The sequence below is a fragment of the Pristiophorus japonicus genome, chromosome 2 (genome assembly GCF_044704955.1).
Source record: "Pristiophorus japonicus isolate sPriJap1 chromosome 2, sPriJap1.hap1, whole genome shotgun sequence".
Classification (NCBI taxonomy): Eukaryota; Metazoa; Chordata; class Chondrichthyes; family Pristiophoridae; genus Pristiophorus; species Pristiophorus japonicus.
Genome location: NC_091978.1, coordinates 52,580,607 through 52,608,346, shown reverse-complemented (window position 1 = coordinate 52,608,346; position 27,740 = coordinate 52,580,607). Strand labels below are relative to the sequence as shown.

Here is a 27,740-nt window from a genome sequence, read left to right as displayed (position 1 = left end):
CAACTTGCCACGTTGCTTTGGATCCCAGGGCTTTTACTTTAATGACCAGTCTGCCATGTGGGACCTTATCAAACGCCTTGCTAAAATCCATATACACTACATCAAATGCACTACCCTCATTGACACTCCTTGTTACCTCCTCAAAAAATTCAATCAAGTTAGTCAGACATGATCTTCACTTAACAAATCCATGCTGACTGTCCTTGATTAATTTGTGTCTTTCTAACTGAAGATTTATCTTGTCCCACAGAATTTTTTCCAATAATTTTTCCACCACCAAGGTTAGGCTGACTGGCCTGTAATTACTCGGTCTATCCCTTTCTCCCTTTTTAAACAATGGTACAACGCTAGAAGTCCTCCAGTCCTCTGGCACCACACCTGTAGCCAGAGAGGATTGGAAAATGATGGTCAGAGCCTCTGCTATTTCTTCTTTTGCTTCTCTTAACAGCTTGGGATACATTCCATCCGGGCTTGTGGATTTAGCCACTTTTAAAGCTGTTAAACCCCTTAATACTTCCTCTCACGATGTTTATTTCATCTAATATTTTGCACACCTCCCTGATTGCAATGTCTGCATCATCCCTCTCTTTTGTGAAAACAGACGCAAGTATTCATTAAGAACCTTACCCAAGTCTTCTGTCTCCACACAAAGATTACCTTTATGATTTCCAATAGGCCCTACTCTTTCTTTAGTTATCCTCTTGCTCTTACCTATGCATCGAAGCATTGACCACACTTGACCAGCTCCGTTGGGCGGGCAACATCGTCCGCATACCTGACACGAGACTACCCAAGCAAGTGCTCTACTCGGTACTCCTACACCACAATGTGAGCCCCAGGTGGGCAGAGGAAATGCTTCAAGGACACCCTCAAAGCCTCCTGGATAAAGTGTAACATCCCCACCGGCAACTAGGAATCCCTGGCCAAAGACCATCCACAGTGCAGGAAGAGCATCTGGGAGGGCGCTGAGCACCTTGAGTTTCGCCGCAAAGAGCATGCAGAAATCAAGTGCAGACAGTGGAAGGAGCATGCGGCAAACCAGGCCCCCCCACCCACCCTTTACTTCAACCATTGTCTGCCCCACCTTTTATAGAGACTGTAATTCCAGCACTGAACTGTACAGCCACGTGAGAACTCACTTTTAGAGTGGAAGCAAGTCTTCCTCGATTTTGAGGGACTGCCTATGATGATGATGAATGTATTTATAAAACATCTTTGGGTTTTCTTTGATTTTACTTGCCAATAATTAAAATTCAGGCAAATTCAGTTAATGAAAAAAAAATCTGGAATTAAAAAGCTAACATCAGTAATCTAACTACAGGATTGTCGTAAAAACCCAACTGGTTCACTAATGTCCTTTAGGGTAGGAAATCTGCCATCCTTACTGCATCTGGCCTATCTTCTTAGGCGGTCCCTCCTATCGAGGATGACTTGCTTCCACGCCAAAAAGGGATGAGTTTGCAAGTGTTTCAATGAAGGACCTGATATTCCAGGTCAGAACAGCATGTTGAAGAGTGGAAAATGCCTGTGCGTGGATTTTTTTAACGTGTGGTGGCTGTTGCACACCAGCCACCATACGGACTTGACAGAGTTATGTCTTGGTCCAGTGGCAAGGATTAACCAAGACGACTGGAGACCAGCTCTGCTGCACAGACCTAGTGCGCACACATATCGCAGTGTGGGCCGGCCCATGCTGCCCCATGGCTCTCGATTCTGCTGGGCCCCAATCATGTCGCTCCTGTCTTGTTGGCAGACAGGAAGCAGAGAGTCGGGATAAACGGGTCCTTTTCGGAATGGAAGGCAGTGATTAGTGGAGTGCCGCAGGGCTCGGTGCTGGGACCCCAGCGCTTTACAATATACATCAATGATTTGGATGAAGGAATTGAGTGTAACATCTCCAAGTTTGCAGATGACACTAAACTGGGCGGCGGTGTGAGCTGTGAAGAGGATGCTAAGAGGCTGCAGGGTGACTTGGACAGGTTAGGTGAGTGGTCAAATGCATGGCAGATGCAGTATAATGTGGATAAATGTGAGGTTATCCACTTTGGTGGCAAAAACACGAAGGCAAAATATTATCTGAATGGCGGCAGATTAGGAAAAGGGGAGATGCAACGAGACCTGGGTGTCATGGTTCATCAGTCATTGAAAGTTGGCATGCAGGTACAGCAGGCGGTGAAGAAGGAAAATGGTATGTTGACCTTCATAGCGAGGGGATTTGAGTATAGGAGCAGGAAGGTCTTATTGCAATTGTACAGGGCCTTGGTGAGGCCTCACCTGGAATATTTTGTTCAGTTTTGGTCTCCTAATCTGAGGAAGGATATTCTTGCTATTGAGGGAGTGCAGCGAAGGTTCACCAGACTGATTCCAGGGATGGCTGGACTGACATATGAGGAGAGACTGGATCAACTGGGCCTTTATACACTGGAATTTAGAAGGATGAGAGGGGATCTCATAGAAACGTATAAGATTCTGATGGGACGGGACAGGTTAGATGCGGGAAGAATGTTCCCAATGTTGGGGAAGTCCAGAACCAGGGGACACAGTCTTAGGATAAGGAGTAGGCCATTTAGGACTGAGATGAGGAGAAACTTCTTCACTCAGGGAGTTGTTAACCTGTGGAATTCCCTGCCGCAGAGAGTTGTTGATGCCAGTTCATTGGATGTATTCAAGAGGGAGTTAGATATGGCTCTTACGGCTAAAGGGATCAAGGGGTATGGAGAGAAAGCGGGAAAGGGGTACTGAGGTGAAGGATCAGCCATGATCTTATCGAATGGCAGTGCAGGCTCGAAGGGCCAAATGGCCTACTCCTGCACCTATTTTCTATGTTTCTATGTCAATGGCAAAAGTGAACACCTTTGAAATGGTACAGTTTCACAAGATATTTATACAGTATAACCCAAGTTATGGCCTCTCCCTGTGTATTGGCTCTGACTCGCAGTCAGTGAATACAGATAAAGAGTTAATTACTACATCCTTGTCCTGACATGGTTTCCAGATATTTCCTTTTGTCAGTGTTATTAGTTGGCCAGTCGGCCATTACTCGATGAGAGTGTGGTAATGAGCTATTACCTGTCTTGCATTGCATTGTCAGGATTGTCCAGTTTCCTGGTCAGTTATCTTTTTGCATCAAATGGATGAGGTCTGTACAAGAGATAATAGCTGGTGGTTTGAGTACTTCAAAAAGGGTGGGGTAGAGTGGAACTGGTGTCGTATAGACAATAGGAGAGCACCATGGGGGGGGGGGGGGCGTACTTGTCTCAGCAGGACTTGCCTCCCAGCTGTCTGGTGGCTATCAGCCATTTCAAGCCAGGTTTAGCTGTTTATGCAAACCGACTGCTTGTTGCAGAAATTCCTGGAAGGACCAGGACTCCATTTTGTTTTATATTAAAAAGGGCACAACAATACAGTGTGGTACAGCTTAGATAAAAATACATTTCCACATTCCCCCATTTTGTCCTTCACAAGGACAACTCAATGCATTCTGATCTTGTACAGTCTCTCTATTTCCATTTCCACACAAGAGCCTTCAGTAGTTGTTGCTACCATAACTCTAGCTGTGGTCTCGGTAGGTAACATGGTTTTTCCCACCCTGGCACAGCAACACTTAACCAAGACAAGTAATAGATATAGGGCGAAGACTATCAGCAGGAATATGATCAAATCCTGTACCACAGATCTCCCTAGAGATCCCAACCATCCCGATGCCCAACCCCACAAGGTGATACCGTCCTGGCCAACTGTCTGTTTATACTCTATTACCTTTTTCCTAATGTATTCAGCTAGACTGCCGATTTCTTCTGATTTATCCGGGATATACGTACAGCATTCTCCACCTATTAATGCGCATGTCCCTCCTTCCTTGGCTAGGAGATAATCTGAGGCCATACGATTTTGGAGAGCCACTGTTCGAATAGCTACTATTTCATCATTCACCCCTTCAAAGGCTTGTGAAGTTGCGTTGGCTACTGATTCGACTAAGTTAGCCAGTTCCCGTAACTGCCATTCGGTTGATGCTATTCCATAGGGTGGCACCATTACCTTGAATATTCCTTTTAGCCATGTCAAATTCCATTTAACTCTTATGACTTCCATAGGCATCCCTTAAGAGTCTTTATTGATCTGATAAAGGGTACCACATATCCTAAGTAACAGGACCATGTCCAGTTGGCTGGTAACCATGGGTAGGCTTTATGGCCACAAATAAAGTAGGACGTCAGCTCCTGGTCCTTTCGCGCCATCCATACTCGAGTGGTCTCACCTTCCCACCCTTCACCTGGGGCTTTGTTATGGACCATTGTCCAGCCAACGGTTGCTATCTTTCTCCCATCAGTGGGATTAGTTGTGGCTTGCCATTTAGTCATTTGGGAACACTTGCTGTGTCCCATTTCTGGTCCTTTAGTCTCATTACTCACTAGACATATTATACCCTCAGGATTTCCTATTCTGGGAGTAACGCTTAGGAAGGGAGGCTGATGGTTATTATTATAATTTGGCTGGTACCATCCCTGGAAGGTTGTAAGTTTATACCCAGCTGACCTCCATTCTGTTTGCTCCTTCGTTTCTGACACCTTGGTTAGGTTTGTCCTATTTTGCACTATCAACCATTCTACCATTTCTGATTTATTAAAGGGGACAGATCTTAGGGGAATACCCCCTTCAGAGTGGACAGGTACATGGGAACATATCCAACAACTCGACAAGTTTCTTTCTTGAGCATACTTATGACTCAGTGCCATAAATACGTTTACTTGCAGTTCCCTTCGGTGGCGTGTCTGTACCCCTGGTATAATCAATAATGCAAAGTAAAACCCTGTCAAACCCAGCACCATCAGTCCCCATAGTCCGTACAGTTCCTTATTCAGTCTTCCTTTTTCTGTTCCTCTGGTTCCTTCTTCCCTTCCCCCTGGTCGGGTGCCCTTTTGTAATGGGGCGCATGGATCCATGTTGGTCTTTCCTTTACCTTGATTGCAGTATTAGTCGCCAGCAAGACCTGGTATGGTCCTTCAAATCTTGGCTGTAGACTGCTTTTTCTTTTAAAGATTTTGATGTAAACGAATTTCCCAGGCTCCAGGTTATGACACTTCCCTTCCGCTGGCTTGACTTGAGCTTCCTTTACCTGTGAATGAAAGCTAGAAATACATTTGGTTAGTGTGGTACAATAATTCAACATATTTTCCTCTATTTTGTGGATATCCATTTGTTTTGCAGTAAATGGTGCTGTAAAAGGTAGTCGTTGGGGACGTCCCATAACTATCTCATGCGGTGACAGGCCTGTGGTTCTGTTGGTTGCAGATCGCATTACCATCAAAGCTAAGGGCAGCAGTTCTGTCCATTTCAGTCCAGTGTCATTGCATAATTTTGCCAGCTTATTTTTAAGCGTTCCATTATATCTTTCAACAAGTCCAGCTGATTGTGAATGATAACTGCAATAAAAACGTTGATTAATCTGTAAAGCTTTACACAATCTCTTATAACAGTTCCCGTGAAATGTGACCCGTTATCACTAGAAAGCTTAGCAGGGATTCCGAAGCGCGGTACGATTTCTTTTAACAAACATTTAGCAACAGTAGTGGCATCGGCCTTTTTACATGGAAAGGCTTCAATCCATCTCGAGAACACATCTACAATAACTAATACATACTTGAATCCCATACACATAGGTAATTCAATAAAATCCATTTGTAAATGTACAAAAGGCCCCACTGGATTTGGGTGGGAGGCAGATTCTACTTTTTCCGTCTTACCCGGATTCATTGTCTGACAGGTAACACAATTTTCACAGATTTGTTTTGCAATTGCCGAAATACCTGGTGCATACCAAGTTACCAAAATATAATCTGCCATCCCCCCTTTGCCTACATGTGTGAATGTATGAACACATCAGGCAATCCATGGAAGTAAGGATCTGGGCGCCACCATGCGACCGCCGTGGTGAACCCATATTCCTTCTGGATTTTTATAACATTGATCCTTCATCCAGGTCACCACCTCCTCCGTACTGGCCTGTGTCTGAAAGGCCAGCACATCATTAATAGTGGGTGACAGGTCTGAGGAATTATTTTTCCTCAGTGTGAACAATGACACCTGCATCCCCCTTTTGACAGAGCTGCTGGCTTAGCTGCATTATCAGCTCTGGCGTTCCCAAGTGCCACCTCATTCGACTGGCCTGTATGTGCTTGGCATTTGATAATGGCAAGTTTCAAGGGACATTGAATGGCTCGCAGGAGATTTTCCACTTGTTCTGCATTTTTGATAGTGGTTCCTGAAGAAGTCAGGTACCCGCGAATCTTCCAAATTTGTCCATAGTCATGTGATACCCCAAAAGCATACCTGGAGTCAGTATAGATATTAACTGTTTGTCCTTCAGCCTGAATACAGGCTCAAGTTAACGCAAACAATTCGGCTTGTCGGGCTGAAAAGGAGTCTGGAAGAGAGGCTGTTTCGACAACATTAAACTGGGTTACAATTGCATAAGCCGCTCTTGGCCCCTATCATTTCGTAAGGCTGATCCGTCAACATAGTACACTAGATCAGGGTTACACATTGGTACATCTGTTAAATTGATACGTGGTTTAGTCACTAATTCGGTTACCATTTCATATGAATGGGGTTCGCCGTCTTCTTCCGTGGGGAGTAGAGTGGCTGGATTTAAGGTAGTACATCTTTTAATGATAAGGTTCGGATTTGATAACAGTTCGACTTCATACTTAGTGGTTCTTGCAGAAGTTAGGTGTTGGGTAGCACATTTAGTAAGTAAAATCTCGACAGAGTGTGGGATGTATAGAATGGTATGATGATTTAGAGTTATTGTCTGAGCCTGTTGTATAGCATAATAAGCTGCTGGCAACGAAGGAAGACATCTTGGTAGTCCGCGTGCCACTGGGTCTAGTTGGGTACTGAAATTCGCTACCGGTCGCTGCCTGTCCCCATGTAACTGAGTCAAAACAGATTGTGCAAAACCCAACTTGTGATGAACAAATAAGTTGAATGGCTTAATGTAATCTGGTAATCCCAAAGCTGGCGCTGAAGTGAGGGACTGCTTAAGATTCTGGAAAGCATTCCAGGATACTTCATTCCAAATCTTTCTTTAAGCATTGTGAGAATATAGTAGATTCATTCACAGCTCGTAGGTCTTGGACAAACCTCCATTTGTCACTATTGGGCTTCTGAACCGGAAGAATCGGTGTGTTACACGGACTTCTCATTTATGCTTATAGTGATTCACAGATCACAGAATGTAAAGCATTTGTTTTATAATTTTATTAAAAGGCTTCCAAACCCAAGATTTTTCCAATACACCCAAAATGTTGATCAAGGAGATCACCTGAAATATCTCAAAATCCCAATTCAAATATTGTACTGCCACTCTTTATCTAAAAAACAAATCCTCTTACTGAGCTAGAAGCTTTTGCGTCAAGATTTTACACCAAGGACAATGGGAGCGTACTCCCCCAGCCTGCAGCCTCGAGAGACCCACAAAGGCTTTTTTTAAAAAAAAAGGCATTACAACTTCCCAAGGCATTACAACTTCCCTTCCCCGTTCTTTATCTCACTCCTAGACTAAATTTATGTCTTTCATACCAATATAATCAATGATTGCGTGTCTTCTTTCGACAAGTAAGTGAGCGTGTCAAATAAATTCTCTTTTTTTTAAACCACCGGGACCATGTCTCAACAAACCTACCCTTTGTGCATTTCCTAGCTCTGGAAATTCTCATCCGAATAAATCCACACCTGCGTTTCTAACTTAAAATGTCTTAAATTTCCCACATACAGGACAACACTATGAAGGGTTAAAAAAAAACTTCACTCTGTTTGAAAAAGTGGGTGGAGTTAAAACAAACAGGCAGTTGCACCACCTTTCCAAACAGGTTTCCAGACACGAGAGAAAAAAAACACAGAAGCACTCTCATTCAAAGACAGACGTTCACAAAAGTCTCTCTCCATTCAATAAAGCTTTTTTTTGTTGGCCAGCTTTATTTTTTTGAATCCATAATTCACTATCAGGTTCTCTTTTTTTTACATATTGATTTACTTCCTCTGTTAATTTTACATGAGCTTGAAGAATCGGAACCCAGGCCTTTTCTATTACTTTCCTTTTTTTTATCTCTTCTACCTGGATCTCTGTTTATAAGACACTCCTCTAGATATGTTGTTCTCTCTAAATTAAATGAATCATCGGGTGGAACTGGCCTGTTTTCACCCTTAGTCCACTTTACCCATTTTTTTTTGTCAATTGAAGACTGACCACAATTCTGGAGCATGACATAGGCTGGTGTGCCTTTTGTGGTGTTTTAACTTGCTCCGGCACCCATTCTGGATGATTAAGATTTTTCACAGTTTCTAATCTCACAATCCTTTCGGCCAACCGAGTTCTCTACGCCCACTTCTCCTGGCCGTTACGTGGCCTGAAAAGGCTCTTAATTCGGGCTCAGTCTGGGTGTGTGAGATATGTTGGCATGAACCAACCATAGTTGATCAATCAGTTACTGTTTCTTTTCTTAATCAATCCTTGTTTTACCGAATCACAATTTTCCCTAGTGACTCTTCCCGTTTCTCAAATTGCACTGTCGCACCAAAGTATTGAACACAACAGTATAACAAGGACAATTAGGACAATCAACATTCACGCGGGTATACAAATCATAACCTTAAACTCTATCTAAACAAATAATCAATTTTCAGTCTGTGTTGTACGCCACTACAGACCGAGTCCTTAACTTATCCTAATAAAACTTATAAAACTTATGGTCCCATTACCTTAACTCTTATCACATAAGAACCTTCGATCGATTAGTGCTTTTTTTTCCTAATCTTATCACATAAGAACCGTTTTCCTAATTAACTCTTATCACATAAGAACCTTCGCTCGCGTTCTTCTTACCTTTTCCTACTGAAACTTTCCCCGGGCTGTTTCAAGGTATTTCCAGAACCAGATCTCTTCTGCCTGCAAGCTGAGAAAGAAATGATCATAAAAAAATAACTTTAGCTTTTAAATGTCGAGTCTCGTAGATTGCAGTACCTCCCCCGAGGACAACAGATTATATATGCGATTCAACAGTGAAGAAACCTCTTGTGAGCAAAAGGCTCACCTTGTTTTGGCCACTGAAGCCTTTCACTGGAGAGGCACTATGCCTGTATCCGTTTTACTCACAGGGCAGAGTGTATGCATCTCGGTGGAACCTCCAAAAAGTAACTGTCGAAATCTCAACCTCCGATAAACGACTCCGACACTTTCAGCTCCGGCGGAAGTTTCTTTAATTTACTTGCTAGCAAGGGGCAGGTTACACTCAGTCAAGGGCTAAGTGAACACCTCCGAAATGGTACAGTTTCACAAGATATTTATACAGTAAAACCCAAGTTATGGCCTCTCCCTGTGTATTGCTCTGTCTCACAGTCAGTGAATACAGATAAAGAGTTAATTACTACATCCTTGTCCTGACATGGTTTCCAGATATTTCCTTTTGTCAGGGTTATTAGTTGGTCATCACTTGATGAGAGTGTGGTAATGAGCTATTACCTGCATTGCATTGTGTCAGGATTGTCCAGTTTCCTGGTCAGTTATCTTTTTGCATCAAATGGATGAGGTCGGTACAAGAGATAATGGCTGGTAGTTTGAGTACTTTGAAAAGGGTGGGGTGGAGTGGAACTGGTGTCGTATAGACAATAGGAGAGCACCATGGGGGGTACTTGTCTCAGCAGGACTTGCCTCCCAGCTGTCTGGTGGCTATCAGCCATTTCAAGCCAGGTTTAGCTGTTTATGCAAACCGACTGCTTGTTGCAGAAATTCCTGGAAGGACCAGGACTCCATTTTGTTTTATATTAAAAAGGGCACAACAATACAGTGTGGTACAGCTTAGATAAAAATACATTTCCACACGCCCAATCCAGTCGCTCTCTTCATAGCCATTGCTCTCCTGCACCAGCTCACACTGCTCGCTGAAGTGCTATGCCGCCACGCTGGTTCCAGGGCTGCTCGCCTTTTTATGGCCCCGACCTCCCCTGGTGTTTCCTCGCAGGTCGGGGCCGCCACACTGATTCCAGGGCCGCTCGCCGCTTTATGGTCCCGACCTGCCGCTGGTGTTTCCTTGCAGGTCGGGGCCGCCACACTGATTCCAGGGCCGCTCGCCGCTTTATGGTCCCGACCTGCCGCTGGTGTTTCCTCGCAGGTCGGGGCTGCCACACTGGTTCCAGGGTTGCTCGCTGCTCGCCTTTGGCCATCTTACCTATATGTGACTCCAGACCCACAGCAATGTGATTAATTCTTAAATGCCCTCTGAAATGGCCTAGCAAGTCGCTTAGTTGTAATAAACCGCTGTGACAAAGTCAGTGGGAGTCCGCCCTGACCTGTGTGAGAACACCACCTCAGGTCGGGGCTATAAATAGAGCTGGAGCACCAGGCCCTGGAACATCATGGGCTGTCCTGACCTGTGTGAGAACACCACCTCAGGTCGGGGCTATAGAGCTGGAGCGCCAGGCCCTGGACATCGTGGGCTGCCCTGACCTGTGTGAGAACACCACCGCAGGTCAGGGTTATAAATAGAGCTGGAGCGCCAGGCCCTGGAACATTGTGGGCGAAGGTGCGGTGAATGAGGGTATGGGGCCCGGAAGAGCCGAGGGCCCAGAGGCAGCACGGGCCTGCCCTCATTGCGACATGTGCGCGCACTAGGTTCATGCAGCAGAACAGGTCTCCAGTCATCCTGGTTCAACCTTTGGCACTGGATAAAGGCCTAGCTCTGTCGAGCTCATGTGATGGCTGATGTGCAACAGTCACCACATGTTTAAAAAAAAATCCACGTGCAGGCATCTTCCACCCCCTCAATTGGAGTTCAGGACTGGAACATCGGGTCCTTCATTGAAACATTTGAACTCTTGTGGGAGCAAGTCATCCTCGTTCGAGGGACCGCCTATGAATCAATGAACTGTGGGAGTACCCTCGCCACACAGACTGCAGCAGTTCAAGGCAGCAGCTCACCACCTTCTCAAGAGCAATTAAGGATGGGCAATAAATGCCAGCCTTGCCAGTGACACCTGCATCCTGTAACTCTATGAATTCCTCAACCCTGTGGGAACCGATATTAGTCAAAAACTGCCTCTTGCACATTTCTGACCATCACTATTAGTTGAGACTGAACCCAGCTCTGGGTTAGGCACCGTAAGATCCTGCAAATCCCCTGGGAGGACAGACGCACCAACGTTAGTGTCCTCGATCAGCACCTCGAGTCTCGTCGCCGAGAGCATGCAGAAACATAGAAAACAAGTACAGGCAGAAAACAATCACAGGCAGTGAAATGAGCATGCAGCAAACCAGTCCCACCCACCCTTTCCTTCAATGACTGTCTGTTCCACCAATGACAGAGACTGTAATTCCCATATTAGACTGTTCAGGGATAAATGGGTCATTTTCCGGTTAGCAAACAGTAACAAGTGGGGTGCCGCAGGGATCGGTGCTGGGGACTCAACTATTTATAATCTATATTAATGACTTGGATGAAGGGATGAGTGTAATGTAGCCAAGTTTTCTAATGATGCAAAGATGGATGGGAAACCAAATTGTGAGGAGTACACAAAAAATCTGCAAAGGGATATAGACGGGCTAAGTGAGTGGGCAAAAATTTGACAGATGGCATATAATGTGGGAAAATGTGAGATTATCCACTTCGGCAGAAAAAATAAAAAAGCAAATTATAATTTAAATGGAGAAAAATTGCAAAGTGCTGCAGTACAGAGGGACCTGGGGGTCCTTGTGCATGAAACACAAAAAGTTAGTATGCAGGTACAGCAAGTAATCAGGAAGGCAAATGGAATGTTGGCCTTTATTGCAAGGGGGATAGAGTATAAAAGCAGAGAAGTCCTGCTACAACTGTACAGGGTATTGGTGAGGCTACACCTGGAGTACTGCGTACAGTTTTAGTCTCCATATTTAAGGAGGGATATACCTGCATTGGAGACTGTTCAGAGGAGGTTCACTAGGTTGATTCCGGAGATGAGGGGGTTGACTGATAGAAACATAGAAAATAGGTGCAGGAGTAGGCCATTCGGCCTTTCGAGCCTGCACCGCCATTCAATAAGATCATGGCTGATCATTCCTTCAGTACCCCTTTCCTGCTTTCTCTCCATACCCCTTGATCCCCTTAACCATAAGGGCCATATCTAACTCCCTCTTGAATATATCCAATGAACTGGCATCAACAACTCTCTGCGGCAGGGAATTCCACAGGTCAACAACTCTCTGAGTGAAGAAGTTTCTCCTCATCTCAGTCCTAAATGGCCTACCCCTTATCCTAAGACTATGTCCCCTGGTTCTGGACTTCCCCAACATCGAGAACATTCTTTCCGCATCTAACCCGTCCAGTCCCGTCAGAATCTTATATGTTTCTATGATATCCCCTCTCATCCTTCTAAACGCCAGTGAATAAAGGCCCAGTTGATCCAGGCTCTCCTCGCATGACAGCCCAGCCATCCCTGGAATCAGTCTGGTGAACCTTCGCTGCACTCCCTCAATAGCAAGAACGTCCTTCCTCAGACTAGGAGACCAAAACTGAACACAATATTCCAGGTGAGGCCTCACTAAGGCCCTGTACAACTGCAGTAAGGAGGCCCTGTACAACTGCAGTAAGACCTCCCTGCTCCTATATTTAAATCCCCAAGCTATGAAGGCCAACATACCATTTGCCTTCTTTACCACCTGCTGTACCTGTGTTCCCACTTTCAATGACTGATGAACCATGACACCCAGATCTTGTTGCATCTCCCCTTTTTCTAATCTGCCGCCATTCAGATAATATTCTGCCTTCGTGTTTTTGCCCCCAAAATGGATAACCTCACATTTATCCACATTATACTGCATCTGCCATGTATTTGCCCACTCACCTAATCTGTCCAAGTCACCTTGCAGCCCCTTAGCGTCCTCCTCACAGCTCACACCGCCACCCAGTTTAGTGTCATCCACAAACTAGGAGATAATGCACTCTATTCCTTCATCCAAATCGTGAATGTATATTGTAAAGAGCTGGGGCCCCAGCACTGAGCCCCACTAGTAACTGCCTGCCATTCTGAAAAGGACCCGTTTATCCTGACTCTCTGCTTCCTGTCTGCCAACCAGTTCTCTATCCACGTCAGTACATTACTCACAATACCATGCACTTTGACTTTGTACATCAATCTCTTGTGCGGGACCTTGTCAAAAGCCTTTTGAAAGTCCAAATACACCACATCCACTGGTTCTCCCTTGTTCACTCTACTAGTTACATCTTCAAAAAATTCCAGAAGATTCATTATGCATGATTTCCCTTTCATAAATCCACGCTGACTCGGTCCGATCCTGCCACTGCTTTCCAAATGGGTAGCTATTTCATCCTTAATGATTGATTCCAACATTTTCCCCACTACTGATGTCAGGCTAACCAGTCGATAATTTTCTCTCTCCCTCCTTTTTAAAAAAGTGGCGTTACATTAGCTACCCTCCAGTCCATAGGAACTGATCCAGAGTCGATAGATTGTTGGAAAATGATCACCAATGCATCCACTATTTCTAGGGCCACTTCCTTCAGTTCTCTGGGATGCAGACTATCAGGCCCCGGGGATTTATCGGCCTTCAATCCCATCAATTTCCCTAACACAATTGCCCGCCTAATTAGGATATCTTTCAGTTCCTCATTCTCACTAGACCCACTGTCCCCTAGTACATTCGGAAGGTTATTTGTATATTCCTTTATGAAGACAGAACCGAAGTATTGGTTCAATTGGTCTGCCATTTCTTTGTTCCCCATTATAAATTCACCTGAATCCGACTGCAAGGGACCTACATTTGTCTTTACTAATCTTTTTCTCTTCACATATTTATCGAAGCTTTTGCAGTCAGTTTTTATGTTCCCTGCAAGCTTCCTCTCATACTCTATTTTCCCCTTCTTAATTAAACCCTTAGTCCTCCTCTGTTGAATTCTAAATTTCTCCCAGTCCTCAGGTTTGTTGCTTTTTCTAGCCAATTTATATGCCTCTTCGTTGGTTTTAACACTATCCTTAATTTCCCTTGTTAGCCATGGTTGAGCCACCTTTCCAGTTTTATTTTTACTCCAGACAGGGATGTACAATTGCTGAAGTTCATCAATGTGATCTTTAAATGTTTGCCATTGCTTATCCACCACCTTTTAGTATCCTCTGCCAGTCTATTCTAGCCAATTCACGCCTCATACCGTCAAAGTTACCTTTCCTTAAGTTCAGGACCCTAGTTTCCGAATGAACTTTGTCACTCTCCATCTTAATAAGGAATTCTATCATATTATGATCACTTTTCCCCAAAGGGCCTCACACAACAAGATTGATAATTAGTCCCTTCTCATTACACATCACCCAGTCGAGGATGGCCAGCTTCCTGGTTGGTTCCTCGACATATTGGTCGAGAAAACCATCCCTAATACACTCCAGGAAATCCTCCTCCACCACATTGCTACCAGTTAGGTTAGCCCAATCCATATGTAGATTAAAGTCGCCCATGATTACTGCTGTACCTTTATTGCACACATCCCTTATTTTTTGTTTGATGCTGTCCCCAGCCTCACTACTACTATTTGGTGATCTATAGATAACTCCCATTAGCGTTTTCTGCCCTTTGGAATTCCACAGCTCCACCCATACCGATTCCATTATCATCCAGGCTAATGTCCTTCCTTACAATTGCATTGATTTCCTCTTTAACCAGCAATGCCACCCGCCTCCTTTTCCTTTTTGTCTATCCTTCCGAAATGTTGAATACCCCTGGATGTTGAGTTCCCAGCCTTGGTCACCCTGGAGCCATGTCTCCGTGATGCCAATCACATCATATCCGTTAACTGCTATCTGCGCAGTTAATTCATCCACCTTATTCCGATACTCCTCGCATTGAGGCACAGAGCCTTTCGGCTTGTCTTTTTAAAACACTTTGCCCCCTTTGAATCTTGCTGTAATGTGGCCCTATTTGCTTTTTGCCTTGGGTTTCTCTGCCCTCCACTTTTACTATTCTCCTTTCTATCTTTTGCTTCTGCCCCCCTTCTATTTCCCTCTGTCTCCCTGCATAGGTTCCCATCCCCCTGCCATATTAGTTTAACTCCTCCCCAACAGCACTAGCAAACACTCCCCCTCGGACATTGGTTCCGATCCTGCCCAAGTGCAGACCGTCCGGTTTGTACTGGTCCCACCTCCCCCTCATGAAGATAGGTTGAGCCTATACTCATTGGAGTTCAGAAGAATGAGAGATGATGTTATCGAAACATATAAGATAATGAGGGAGCTCGACAAGGTGGATGCAGAGAGGATATTTCTACTCATAGGGGAAACTAAAACTAGGGGGCATGGTCTCAGAATAAGTCACGCTCATTTAAAACAGAGATGAGGAGGAATTTCTTCTTTCAGAGGGTTGAAAATCTATGGAATTCCCTGCCCCAGAGAGCTGTGGAGGCTGGGTCGTTGAATATATTTAAGGCGGAGATAGACAGATTTTTGAGCGATAAGAGAATAATGGACTTATGGGGAGCGGGCAGGGAAGTGGAGCTGAGTCCATGACCAGATCAGCCATGATCTTATTAAATGGCGGAGCAAACTTGAGGGCCCAAATGACCTACTCCTGCTCCTAATTCTTATGTTCTGGGATCATCCTTGCAAATCTTATTTCCACCTTGTCCAGTGCCTCTATATCTTTTTTATTATATGGTGACCAGAACTATGCACAGTACGCCAAGTGTGACCTAACCAAGGTTCTATACAAGATCACAATGTTTCTGCTTTTCAATTCTATCCCTCTAAAAAAGCAGCCAATGTTTGGTTAGCTTCTTTTATTACTCAATGTCACTACTTTTACTGATGTGTGTATCTGTACCCCAAGATCCCTTTGCTCCTCTGCCCCATTTAGGCTCTTATTTCCCAAGTAGTGTGCGACCTTATTACTACCAAAATGCACCAAATTTCTGAAAATTAATTTGCTAATTACCCTCCCATTCTGCAAGCTTTATTAATGTTGTCTTGCATTTTGTTGCAGTCTTCCTCAGTGTTAACTTTACCTCCAAATTTGATACCATCTAAAAATTTTGAAATTGTACTTCAGATGCCTGAGTCCAAACCGTTTATGTAAATGGTGAACAACAGAGGTCCTAGCACCGATCCCTGTGGAACACCACTTCCCACCTTTTGCCAGTCTGAGTAGCTACTCTGAACCCCTACTCTGTTTTCTAATCAGCTTGCTATCATAACAGTGTTTATGATCTACAAGATGACCAAGGTCAGGTCGTGTCGAGTGAAGGGCCAGGTAGTAGAATGGATGGAATGGTGGCTGCAAAACAGAAATCAGAGGGTTGGAGTTGAGGGAAGTTTGTAGTGACTTTTCCATCCATTGTGTTACTGACCTTTGACTCCACAGCCTGACCTTGGTCATCTTGTAGACCATACAAACTGCAGACACAGTGCACCAGTGGTGGATACTGAATCTTGTAGCGGGGCGCTGATGAAATGGATTTCTCTGTCCATGAGTTTTGAGGTCTTGCTAGAGGCGTATTTCACCAATTTCCACATTTAAAAAAACCTTGCTGTCAATTTAGTCAAGCCATTAACAGTCTCTCGGGTGGGACACGCCAATGATGATGAGAGCGATGTGATCAGTCAAAACAAATTAAAAGATGACACTGCTATTTTCTTTACACAACTGAAGATGTTACCTATGACTTGGAGTTCAGCCTCTGAATGTGCGCAGATGCAAGCGTCATCCGCGTACTGTAGTTCGACGACAGAGGATGGGATGGTCTTGGATCTGGCCTGAAGACGACGAAGGTTGAACAGGTTCCCACTGGTTCTGTAGTTTAGTTCTACTCCAGCGGGAAGCTTGTTGAGTGTGAGGTGGAGCATTGCAGCGAGGAAGATCGAGAAGAAGGTTGGCGCAATGACATAGCCCTGCTTGACCCCAGTCCGGACGTGGATTGGGTCTGTGATGAATCCATTGGTCAGGACCACGGCTTGCATGTCGTCGTGGAGCAGGCGAAGGATGGTGATGAATTTTTGGGGGCAGCCGAAACGGAGGATGCTGCTCCATAGTCCCTCACGGTTGACAGTGTCAAAGGCCTTTGTAAGGTCAAATGAGGTCATGTACAAGGGTTGGTGCTGTACCCTGCATTTTTCTTGCAGCTGGAGCAATGTAAAAATCATGTCCGTTGTACCTCGTAGAGAATCGCTGGAGGAATACCACCAACTATGTCTCTGCAAGATCCTGCAAATCCCCTGGGAGGACAGATGCACCAACGTTAGTGTCCTCGATCAGGCCAACATCCCCAGCATCGAAGCACTGACCACACTCGACCAGCTCCATTGGGCGGGCCACATTGTTCGCATGTCTGACACAAGACTCCCAAAGCAAGCGCTCTACTTGGAACACCTACACCGCAAGCGAGCCCAAGGTGGGCAGAGGAAACGTTTCAAGGACACCCTCAAAGCCTCCTTGATAAAATGCAACATCCCCACTGACACCTGGGAGTCCCTGGCCAAAGACTGCCCTAAGTGGAGGAAGTGCATCCGGGAGGGCACTGAGCCACTCAAGCCTCGTCACCAAGAGCATGCAGAAAACAAGTGCAGGCAGCGGAAGGAGCATGTGGCAAACCAGTCCTACCCACCCTTTCCTTCAACGACTGTCTGTCCTAATTGTAATTCCCGTATTGGACTGTTCAGTCACCCAAGAACTCACTTTTAGAGTGGAAGCAAATCTTCGATTTCGAGGGACTGCCTATGATGATGATGCTGATGATGAACACAACTGAATAATTCTACAACAATGCTATCGCAGTCTTCTTCAGTATTAACTACCACCGCCCCCCCCCCCCCAGTTTTGTGCCATCTGTAAATTTTGAAATTATACTTCTGATTCCCAAGTCAAAATTGTTATGTATATAACCCTAGGCAACCTGTATCATACCACCACCAGAGGGCCTACCTGTTGGAGTCCCAAGGGATCCCAGCATCCCTTAGGAGCACTGTATATAAGCAGGCCTCCCATGCTGTACCAGCACTCGAGTTTAAATAAAAGGAGCTAAGGTCACAATTACTCACTGTCTACAGTACTCAGTTGCATTACTTTATTATGAACTTAACAATGGCGACGAGATAACAAACAACCATGCGAAAATGCAAAGGACTGTTGGTATCCTGGAAAAATTCTCAGAAGGGGATGATTGGGAGGCCTTCGTGGAGCGACGCGACCAATACTTCGTGGCCAATGAGCTGGAAGGAAACGAGAACGCTGCCAAATGAAGGGCGATCCTCCTTACCGTCTGTGGGGCAACAACCTATGGCTTCATGAAGAATCTGCTAGCTCCGGTGAAACCAACAACCAAATCCTATGAAGAACTGTGTATGCTGGTCCGAGAGCACCTAAATCCGAAGGAAAGCGTTTTGATGGCAAGATAATCGATTCTACACATGTCAACGGTCTGAAGGCCAGGAAGTGGCGAGCTACATCGCCGAGCTGAGGCACCTTGCAGGACATTGCGAATTCGATGGATTCCTGGAGCAAATGCTAAGAGACTTTTTTGTGCTTGGCATGGCCACAAGGTTATCCTTCGCAAACTATTGACTGTTGAAATACCGAATCTGAGCAAAGCCTTTACGATAGCCCAGGCATTTATGTCAACCAGCGTTAACACCAAACAAATTTCGCAGCATAAAGAGGTTTTGGCTAGTACTATACACAAAGTAACGTCGTTTTCAGGCAGGAATGCATATGGCAGAACGTACATGCCGGCAGCTGCGCGACCTCAGATGACCCAGAGTTCGCCATCAATCGTTAATGCGATGCAATTAACACCTTGTTGGCACTGCGGAGGTGATCATCGAGCCCATCAATGCCACTTCAAACACTATGCATGCAAAGGCTGTGGAACAATGGGACACCTCCAGCGAATGTGCAAGACGAGCTACAAACTCTGCAAACCACCATGTTGAAGAGGAAGATCGATCCTTGGTGAATCAGACTGAACTAGAGACTCGAACCGAGGAGGCAGAAGTGTACGGGGTACATACCTTTACCACGAAATGTCCACTGATCATGTTAAAAGTTGAACTGAACAGAATTCCAGTATCCATGGAATTGGACACGGGTGCGAGTCAGTCTATCATGAGCAAAAAGGCCTTCCTCAGGCTGAGGTGCAACAAGGCACACAGGCCCAAGCTTAGCCCCATTCATCCCAAGCTAAGAACTTACACCAAAGAGCTGATCCCTGTTATTGGCAGCACAGAAGTAAAAATCTCCTATGATGGAGCAGTGCACGAACTCCCACTTTGGATTGTACCAGGAGATGGCACCATACTGTTGGGCAGAAGCTGGCTGGGAAAAATCCGCTGGAACTGGGATGACATCCGAGCGCTCTCGTCCGGCGACGACACCTCATGTGCCCAGGTTCTGAGGAAATTCCCGTCATTGTTTGAGCCAGGCATTGGAAGTTTCTTGGGGGCGAAGGTGCAGATCCACTTGGTTCCCAGTACACAACCCATCCACCACAAGGCACGGGCGGTGCCATACATGATACGAGAGAAAGTGGAAATTGAGCTGGACAGGCTGCAGCGAGAAGGCATCATCGCGCCGGTGGAGTTCAACGAATTGGCCAGTTCGATTATTCCGGTTCTCAAAAGCGACGGCACAGTCAGAATTTGTGGGGACAATAAAGTAACAATTAACTGTTTTTCGCTGCAGGACCAGTACCCGCTACCCAAGGCAGACGACCTATTTGTGACCCTGGCTGGAGGAAAGACTTTCACCAAGTTGGACCTGACCTCGGCCTACATGATGCAGGAGGTGGAGGAATCGTCAAAAGGCCTCACCTGCATCGACATGCACAAAGGTCTGTTCATCTATAACAGATGCCCGTTTGGGATTCGATCAGCCACGGCAATTTTCCGAAGGAACATGGAGAGCCTGCTAAAGTCGGTTCCGCGCACCGTGGTTTTCCAGGCCAACATACTGGTCACAGGTTGGGACACCATCGAACATTTGCAGAACCTGGAAGAGGTTCTAAGTAGGCTAGATCGCATGGGACTCAGGTTGAAACGCTCGAAGTGTGTTTTCCTGGCACCAGAGATCGAGTTCTTAGGAAGAAGAATCGCGGCAGACAGCATCAGACCCACCGATACCAAGATGGAGGCCATCAAGAACGTGCCGAGACCACAGAACGTGACGGAGCTGCGGTCATTCCTGGGACTCAATTATTTCGGTAATTTCCTACCCGGGTTAAGCACCTTGCTAGAGCCCCTACATGTGCTACTACGCAAGGGAGATGACCGGGTATGGGGGAAATCACAAGAGGCTGTTTTTGAGAAAGCCAGAAATCTGTTATGTTCCAACTGCATGTTCTGTATAACCCATGTAAACGATTAGTGATAGCTTGCGATGCGTCGTCATACGGGGTCGGGTGTGTGTTACAACAATCTAACAAATCAGGAACATTGCAACCAGTCGCCTATGCATCCAGGAATTTGTCCAAGGCCGAAAGGGCTTACAGCATGATTGAAAAAGAAATTCTGGCATGCATTTACGGGGTGAAAAAAATGCACTCGTATCTGTTTGGTCTCAAGTTTGAGTTAGAAACTGACCATAAGCCGCTCATATCGCTATTCTCAGAGAGTGAAGGGATTAACACCAATGCCTCTGCCCGCATCCAAAGATGGGCGCTCACGTTGTCTGCATACAACTATGTAATCCGCCACAGACCAGGCAGAGAACTGCACTGATGCTCTCAGTTGGCTACCATTGCCCACCACCTGGGTGGAAATGGCATAGCCTGCAGACTTGCTCTTGGTGATGGATGCATTCGAAAATGAAAAGTCACCCGTTACGGCCCGCCAGATCAGGATCTGGACCAGCCAGGATCCTTTACTGTCCCTGGTTAAAAAAAAACTGTGTCCTCCATGGGAATTGGTCCAGCATCCCAACGGAGATGCATGAAGAGATCAAACCGTTCCAGCGCCGCAAAGACGAAATGTCCATACAGGCGGACTGTCTTTTGTGGGGTAATCGCGTGGTTTTGCCGAAGGCAGGGAAACGTTCATATGCGACCTACACAGTACCCACTCAGGCATAGTAATGATGAAAGTTATAGCCATATCCCATGTGTGGTGGCCCGGCATCGACTCAGACTTAAGAGTCATGCGTGTGCCAATGCAACACTTGCTCTCAACTGAGCAATGCACCCAGAGAGGCACCGCTAAGTTTGTGGTCATGGCCCTCCAAACCATGGTCTAGAATCCATGTTAACTTTGCGGGCCCATTTCTAGGCAAAATGTTTTCAGTTGTTGTGGATGCTTATTCAAAATGCATTGAATGTGTAATAATGTCTGTAAGCACGTCCACTGCCACCATCGAAAGCCTACGAGCCATGCTTGCCACGCACAGCCTGCCTGATGTCCTTGTCAGTGACAATGGGCCGTGCTTCACCAGTGCTGAATTCAAGGAATTCATGACCCGCAATGGGATCAAGCATGTCACATCTGCCCCGTTCAAGCCCGCATCCAATGGCCAGGCAGAACGGGCAGTCCAAACCATCAAGCAAAGCTTGAAACATGTGTCGGAAGGCTCCTTGCAGGCCCGCCTGTCCAGAGTCCTGCTGAGCTACCGCACCAGACCCCACTCGCTCACCGGGGTTCCCCCAGCTGAGCTGCTCATGAAAAAGGCGCTCAAAACAAGGCTCGCTTGTCCACCCTGATCTCCATGATCACGTCGAGGGCAGGCGGCATCAACAAAGCATGTACCATGATCGCGCAAACTTGTCACACGATATTGAAGTCAATGACCCTGTATTTGTACTACAACGATGGACATGGTCCCAAATGGCTCGCTTGCACTGTCATAGCCAAAGGGAGTAGGGTGTTTCAGGTCAAACTTGCCAATGGACTAACTTGCAGAAAGCATTTGGACCAAACCAAACTGCAATTCACAAACAGCCACAAGCAACCCGAAGAGGACACCACCAACTTTGACCCTCCAACACACACACACACACACACACACACACGTGGCAACCGACATCACGGCTGAGCACGATGCTGAACTCACCATCCCCAGCAGCCCGCCAAGACCAGCTGCCCACACCTGCATTTGTACCGAGACGATCGACAAGGGAACGAAAAGCCCCAGATCGTCTCACCCTGTAAATAAGAGTACTATTGACTTTGGGAGGGAGTGATGTTATATATGTAACCCTAGGCAACCTGTATCATACCGCCAGCTGAGGGCCTATCTGTTGGAGTCCCAAGGGATGCTTGGATCCCTTGGGAGCACTGTATATAAGGAGGCCTCCCATGTTGTACCACCACTCTGGAGTTTTATTTAAAGGAGCTAAGGTTACACTTACTCACTGTCTACTGTACTCAGTTGCATTACTTTATTATGAGCTTAACACAAATCATTCATGCAAATGGTGAACAATAGTGGTCCCAGCAGCGATCCCTGTGGAACACTACTTCCCAACTTCGGCCCATCTGAGTAAATACGTTAAACATCCCGTTACTTTGACTGGACTTGTCTCCATTCCGGTGGTGAGGGGATTTCTGTGCCAGACTGGGGGGGTGGGGGGGGGGGGCAACACTTGCGGACTCTCGATTTTCCACCAATTCCTATTCCCCTTCTTTCTGGTCGATAAAGGAGGTGTTACTGTGTGTTGTCGTCGTCTTCTTAGGCAGTCCCCCGGAGTCGAGGATGACTTGCTTCCACAATGAGTTCTAAGGTGACTGATGAGATCAATGCGGGATCTACAGTCTCTGCCACAGGTGGGACAGATGGTGGCTGGAGGGACGGGTGAATGGGGTGCTTGATTTGTCATACGCTCCTTCCGCTGTTTGAATCTCTTCTATGTGGAAGCCAAGTACAAAGTGTTCAGTGCCTTTTCGGATGTTCCTGCTCCACTTTGAGCGGGCTAGGGTCAGGGATTCCCAAGAGTCGGTGAAGATGTTTCATTTTTTCAAGGAGGCTTTGAGGGTGTCCTTGAAGCGTGTTATCTGCCTTCCTAGGACTCGCCTGCCGTAATGTAGCTCGGAATAGAGTGCTTGTTTCTGGAGTTTAGCATCGGGCATGCGAACAATGTGGCCCGCCCATGGTCGAGAGTGGTCAATGCCTCGATGCTGGGGATGTTGGCCTGAGAGAGAACGCTGACGTTGGTGCGCCTATCCTGCCAATGAATTTGCAAGATTTTGCGGAGACAGCGTTAGTGGTACTTCTCCAGTGCTTTGAGGTGCCTGTTGTACATAGTCTATGTCTCTAGAGCATATAGGAGGCGGATATCACTACTGCTCTGTAGACCATGAGCTTGGTGCCGGGTTTGAGATCCTGGTCTTCGAACATTCTTTTCCTCAGGCGGCCGCAGGCTGCACTGGCGCACTGAAGGCGGTGTTGGACTTCGTCATCAATGTCTGCCCTTGCTGATAGTAGGCTCCCAATGTATGGAAAGTGGTCCACATTGTCCACGGTTCATCGTGGATCTTGATAACCGGGAGTAGTACTGTGGGGCGGGGGCTGATTGGTAGAGGATCTTTGTCTTTCGGATGTTTAGTGTGAGGCCCAGAGAAGGTGTCAATGATGGTTTGGAGTTCGGATTCTGAGTGTGCAAAAACTTCATCTGCATATTGTAATTCAATGACAGAGGTTGGAGCAACCTAGGTTCTGGACTGGAGGCATCCAGTGTGTGTGTGTGTGTGTGTACTGTGCAAGACAGTAAGAATTGTCGGCAAGGATTAATCAGCACTTTCTAATTAGAGATGTTAATCAACGGAACCTTTCAGACACTGAATTGTACCAAAGATTAGTATAGGACTGAAGAAAATGTATAATTTTATTGTAAACTAATTTCTGATGAGTCCCTGAATTAAGGGGAAAGATCACACACAATGGTCATTAAAGGGACACTGCAGCCCCGAGAACACAATCAGCTATATAACCAAGAATATTAAAGTCCAGCCCAGTTATAGGGTTATTAACATCAGCGGAAACAAATCCCTACTGTCAGAATAAATATGGCTCAGTCCTGGATGTGACTAACAGCAGCACTAAGAGCAGAATCCAACCTCTGCAGTCACTTGTGAACCCGCTGGTGTGTCAAAAGGTTGGATGACTGAATGAATCCCTTCCCACACATTGAGCAAATGAACGGCCTCTCCCCAGTGTGAACTCGCTGGTGACTCTGCAAGGCGGATGACTGAGTGAATCCCTTCCCACACACAGAGCAAGTGAATGGCCTCTCCCCAGTGTGAACTCGCAGGTGCGTCCGCAGTGTGGATGAGTAAGCAAATTTATTTCCACACACAGAGCAGATGAACGGCCTCTCCCCAGTGTGAACTCGCTGGTGTGTTAGCAGTGTGGATGAGTAAGCAAATCCCTTCCCACAGACGGAGCAGGTAAATGGCCTCTCCCCAGTGTGAGTGCGTTGATGTGCAACGAGGTTGAATGACTGCCTGAACCTCTTCCCACAGTGAGGGCAACTGAACAGTTTCTCGTCAGTGTGTACTCGCTGGTGTTGAATCAGATCCGCAGAGCTTTTAAAGCAGTTCGCACAGTCGGAGCATTTAAAAGGTCTCTCATCAGTGTGAACCTGCTGGTGTCTCAGAAGGTGTGATGAATTAGTGAATCCCTTCCCACACACTGAGCAGGTGAACGGCTTTTCCCCGGTGTGACTGTAGCGATGAGTTTCCAGCTCAGACGGATAACTGAATCCTTCTCCACAATCCCCACATTTCCACGGTTTCTCCATGGTGCGGGTGTCCTTGTATCTCTCCAGGTTGGACGATCAGTTGAAGCCTCGTCCACACACAGAACACATGTACGATTTCTCCCTGCTGTGAATGGTGCGATGTTTTTCAGGCTGTGTCACCGGTTAAAGCTCTTTCCACAATCAGTGCACTGGAACACTCTCACTCGGGTGTGTGTGTTTTGGTGCCTTTCCGGTCACACTGATATTTGAAATTTTTTCAAACAGAGAACAGACAAACCTATTTCTCCTTCGATATTCAAGCCAATGATATTCAGGTGCTGATGAAGCAAGTGATTGTCAGATCTTGGTGTGATGTTGGATTTGAGTTTCCTGGCTGCAAATCCTCCTCTTCTAATACACTGTAAAAGGAGTTTACAAAAGTCATCACTAAGTACAGGATAAAAATTAAGAGACAATTCTCGTTTCTATGGAACAGTCATTCCTCTCGTTCTCCGAAAGCTGTAAATCCCCGTCCCACACACTCTCCATCTTCCCTGTGCTGAAGTCCAAACCCATCGCACCACCTCCAATGTTTTCCCTTTCGGTCGACTTCTCTCCCCCCCCTTGAAGGTGCTGACTCTGGCTGGGTTCAGTTCTTCACTCACTGGTTCCCCACCTTTTGTGAAATGCTTCGGGCACTTTATTAAACACACACACAGCAGAAGCACATTAATCTAATGGGAGATCACTGACACACAAGCAGCCAGCGGTGTGGCGCCTCTGGAGCAATCGGCCCCTTTACAGCCAGTATTTACAGGAACTGGGACACAGAAAGAGTCCCATTAAAATCAGTGATACATTTATAACTAAAAATTGTAATTTTGTCTTCATATACAGGCACTCCCTGACCAGTCACCATTTCTCCTCCATTTACAGACGTTCCCTGAACAGTCACAGGAAATTAGAGATGTATGTAGCAAGGGTACTACAGTAATCGTAGGTGACTTTAATCTGGACAAACTGGACTGGACAAACCAAATTAGTAATAATACTGTGGAAGATGAATTCCTGGAGACCAGTATGTTGAGGAGCCTACTAGGGAACAGGCTATCCTAGATTGGGTATTGTGTAATGAGAAGGGGTTAATTAACAGTCTTGTTGTGTGGGGTCCTTTCGGGAAGAGTGACCATAACATGATTGAATTCTTTATTAAGATGGAAAGTGAAGTAGTCCAACCCAAAGCTAGGGTCCTAAATCTAAACAAAGGAAACTACGAAGGTATGAGGAATGAATTGGCTATGACAGATTGGCAAGATTCATTAAAAGGCATGACAGTAGGTAGGCAATGACTAATATTTAAGGAACGAATGCATGAATTGCAACAGTTATACATTCCTTTCTGGCGTAAAAACACAAAAAGTAAAGTGGCCTAACCACGGTTAACAAAAGAAATTAAGGATAGTATTAGATCCAAAGAGGAGTTATACAAAGTTGCCAGAAAAAGTAGCAAGCCTGAGGATTGGGAGCAGTTTAGAATTCAGCAAAAAAAGGACCAAGAGATTGATTAAGAGGGGGGAAAAAAAAAAAAGAGTATGAGAGTAAACTTGCAAGGACCATAAAAACTGACTGCAAAAGTTTCTACAAGTAATTAAAATAAAAAAGATTAGTGAAGATAAATATAGGTCCTTTAGAGACAGAAATGGGAGAATTTGTAATGGGAAACAAGGAAATGGCAGAACAATTAAATATTTCGATTCTGTCTTCACGGAAGAGGACACAAATAACGTCCCAGAAATGCTAGGGAACCAAGGGTCTAGTGAGCAAGAGGAATTAAAGGAAATGATTATTAAGAAAATAATGTTGGAGAAACTAATGGGACTGAAAGCAGATAAATCCCCAGGGCCTGATGATCTGCATTCCAGAGAACTAAAAGAGGTAGCGATGGAAATAGTAGATGCATTGGTTGTCATCTTCCAAAATTTTATAGATTATGGAACAGTTCCTGCAGATTGGAGGGTGGCAAATGTAACCCCACTATTTAAAAAAGGAGGGAGAGAGAAAACAGAACTACAGACCGGTTAGCCTGACATCAGTAGTAGGGAAAATGCTGAAGTCTATTATAAAGGATGTGATAACGGCACAATTAGATAATATCAACGGGATTAAACAAAGTCAACATGGCTTTATGAAAGGAAAAGCATGTTTGACAAACCTACTGGAGTTTTTTGAGGATGTAACTGATAGAATAGATAAGGGAGAACCAGTGGATGTAATGTATTTGGATTTTCAGAAGGCCTGTGATAAGGTCCCACATAAGAGGTTAGTGTGCAAAATTAAAGCACATAGGTTTGGGGGTAATGTATTGGCATGGATTGAAAATTGGTTAACTGACAGGAAACAGAGTAGGAATAAACGGGTCTTTTTCGGGGTGGCGGGCAGTGACTAGTGGGGTACCACAGGGATCAGTGCTTGGGTCTCAGCTATTCATAATATATATAAATGATTTGGATGAGGGAACCAAATGTAATATTTCCAAGTTTGCTGGACGACACAAAACTAGGTGGGATTGTGAGTTGTGAGGAGGATGCAAAGATGCTGCAAGGCGATTTAGATAGGTTGAGTGAGTGGGCAAACACATGGCAGATGCAGTATAACGTAGATAAATATGAAGTTATCTACTTTGGTAGGAAAAACATAAGGATAAATGGCTTGGGAAGTGTCGATGTACAGAGGGACCTGGGTGTCCTTATACACCAGTCATTGAAAGCAAACACGTAGGTGCAGCAAGCAGTTAGGAAGGCAAATGGTATGTTGGTTTTCATTGCAAGAGGATTTGAGTACAGGAGCAAGGATGTCTTACTACAGTTATAAAGGGTCTTGGTGAGATCACACCTGGAGTATTGTGTGCAGTTTTGGTCTCCTTACCCAAGAAAGGATATACTTGCGATAGAGGGAGTGCAGCGAAGGTTCACCAGACTGATTCCTGGGATGGCAGGACTGTCATATGAGGAGAGATTGGGTCGACTAGGCCTATATTCACTACAGTTTAGAAGAATG

General features: G+C 45.6%; 1 protein-coding gene across 2 annotated transcripts in view; it reads right to left on the bottom strand.

The window, feature by feature from the left end:
- Positions 1-3,311: 3,311 nt before the first annotated feature.
- Positions 3,312-27,740, bottom strand: part of LOC139237939 (uncharacterized) — an 85,484-nt gene continuing 61,055 nt past the window's right edge. Inside the window, exons 1-3 of one of the 2 annotated variants that reach the window (XM_070867269.1) lie at positions 16,686-17,264; positions 8,885-8,954; positions 3,312-5,129 (exon numbers count right to left, since the gene is read on the bottom strand). In XM_070867269.1, the coding sequence (XP_070723370.1) occupies positions 4,859-5,129; positions 8,885-8,954; positions 16,686-17,169 (825 nt within the window). In that variant the 5' untranslated portion in view covers positions 17,170-17,264 and the 3' untranslated portion in view covers positions 3,312-4,858. Of the gene's footprint in view, positions 8,955-16,685; positions 17,265-27,740 lie in introns of those variants that run through there. The other variant, XR_011588548.1, reaches the window with a different exon arrangement.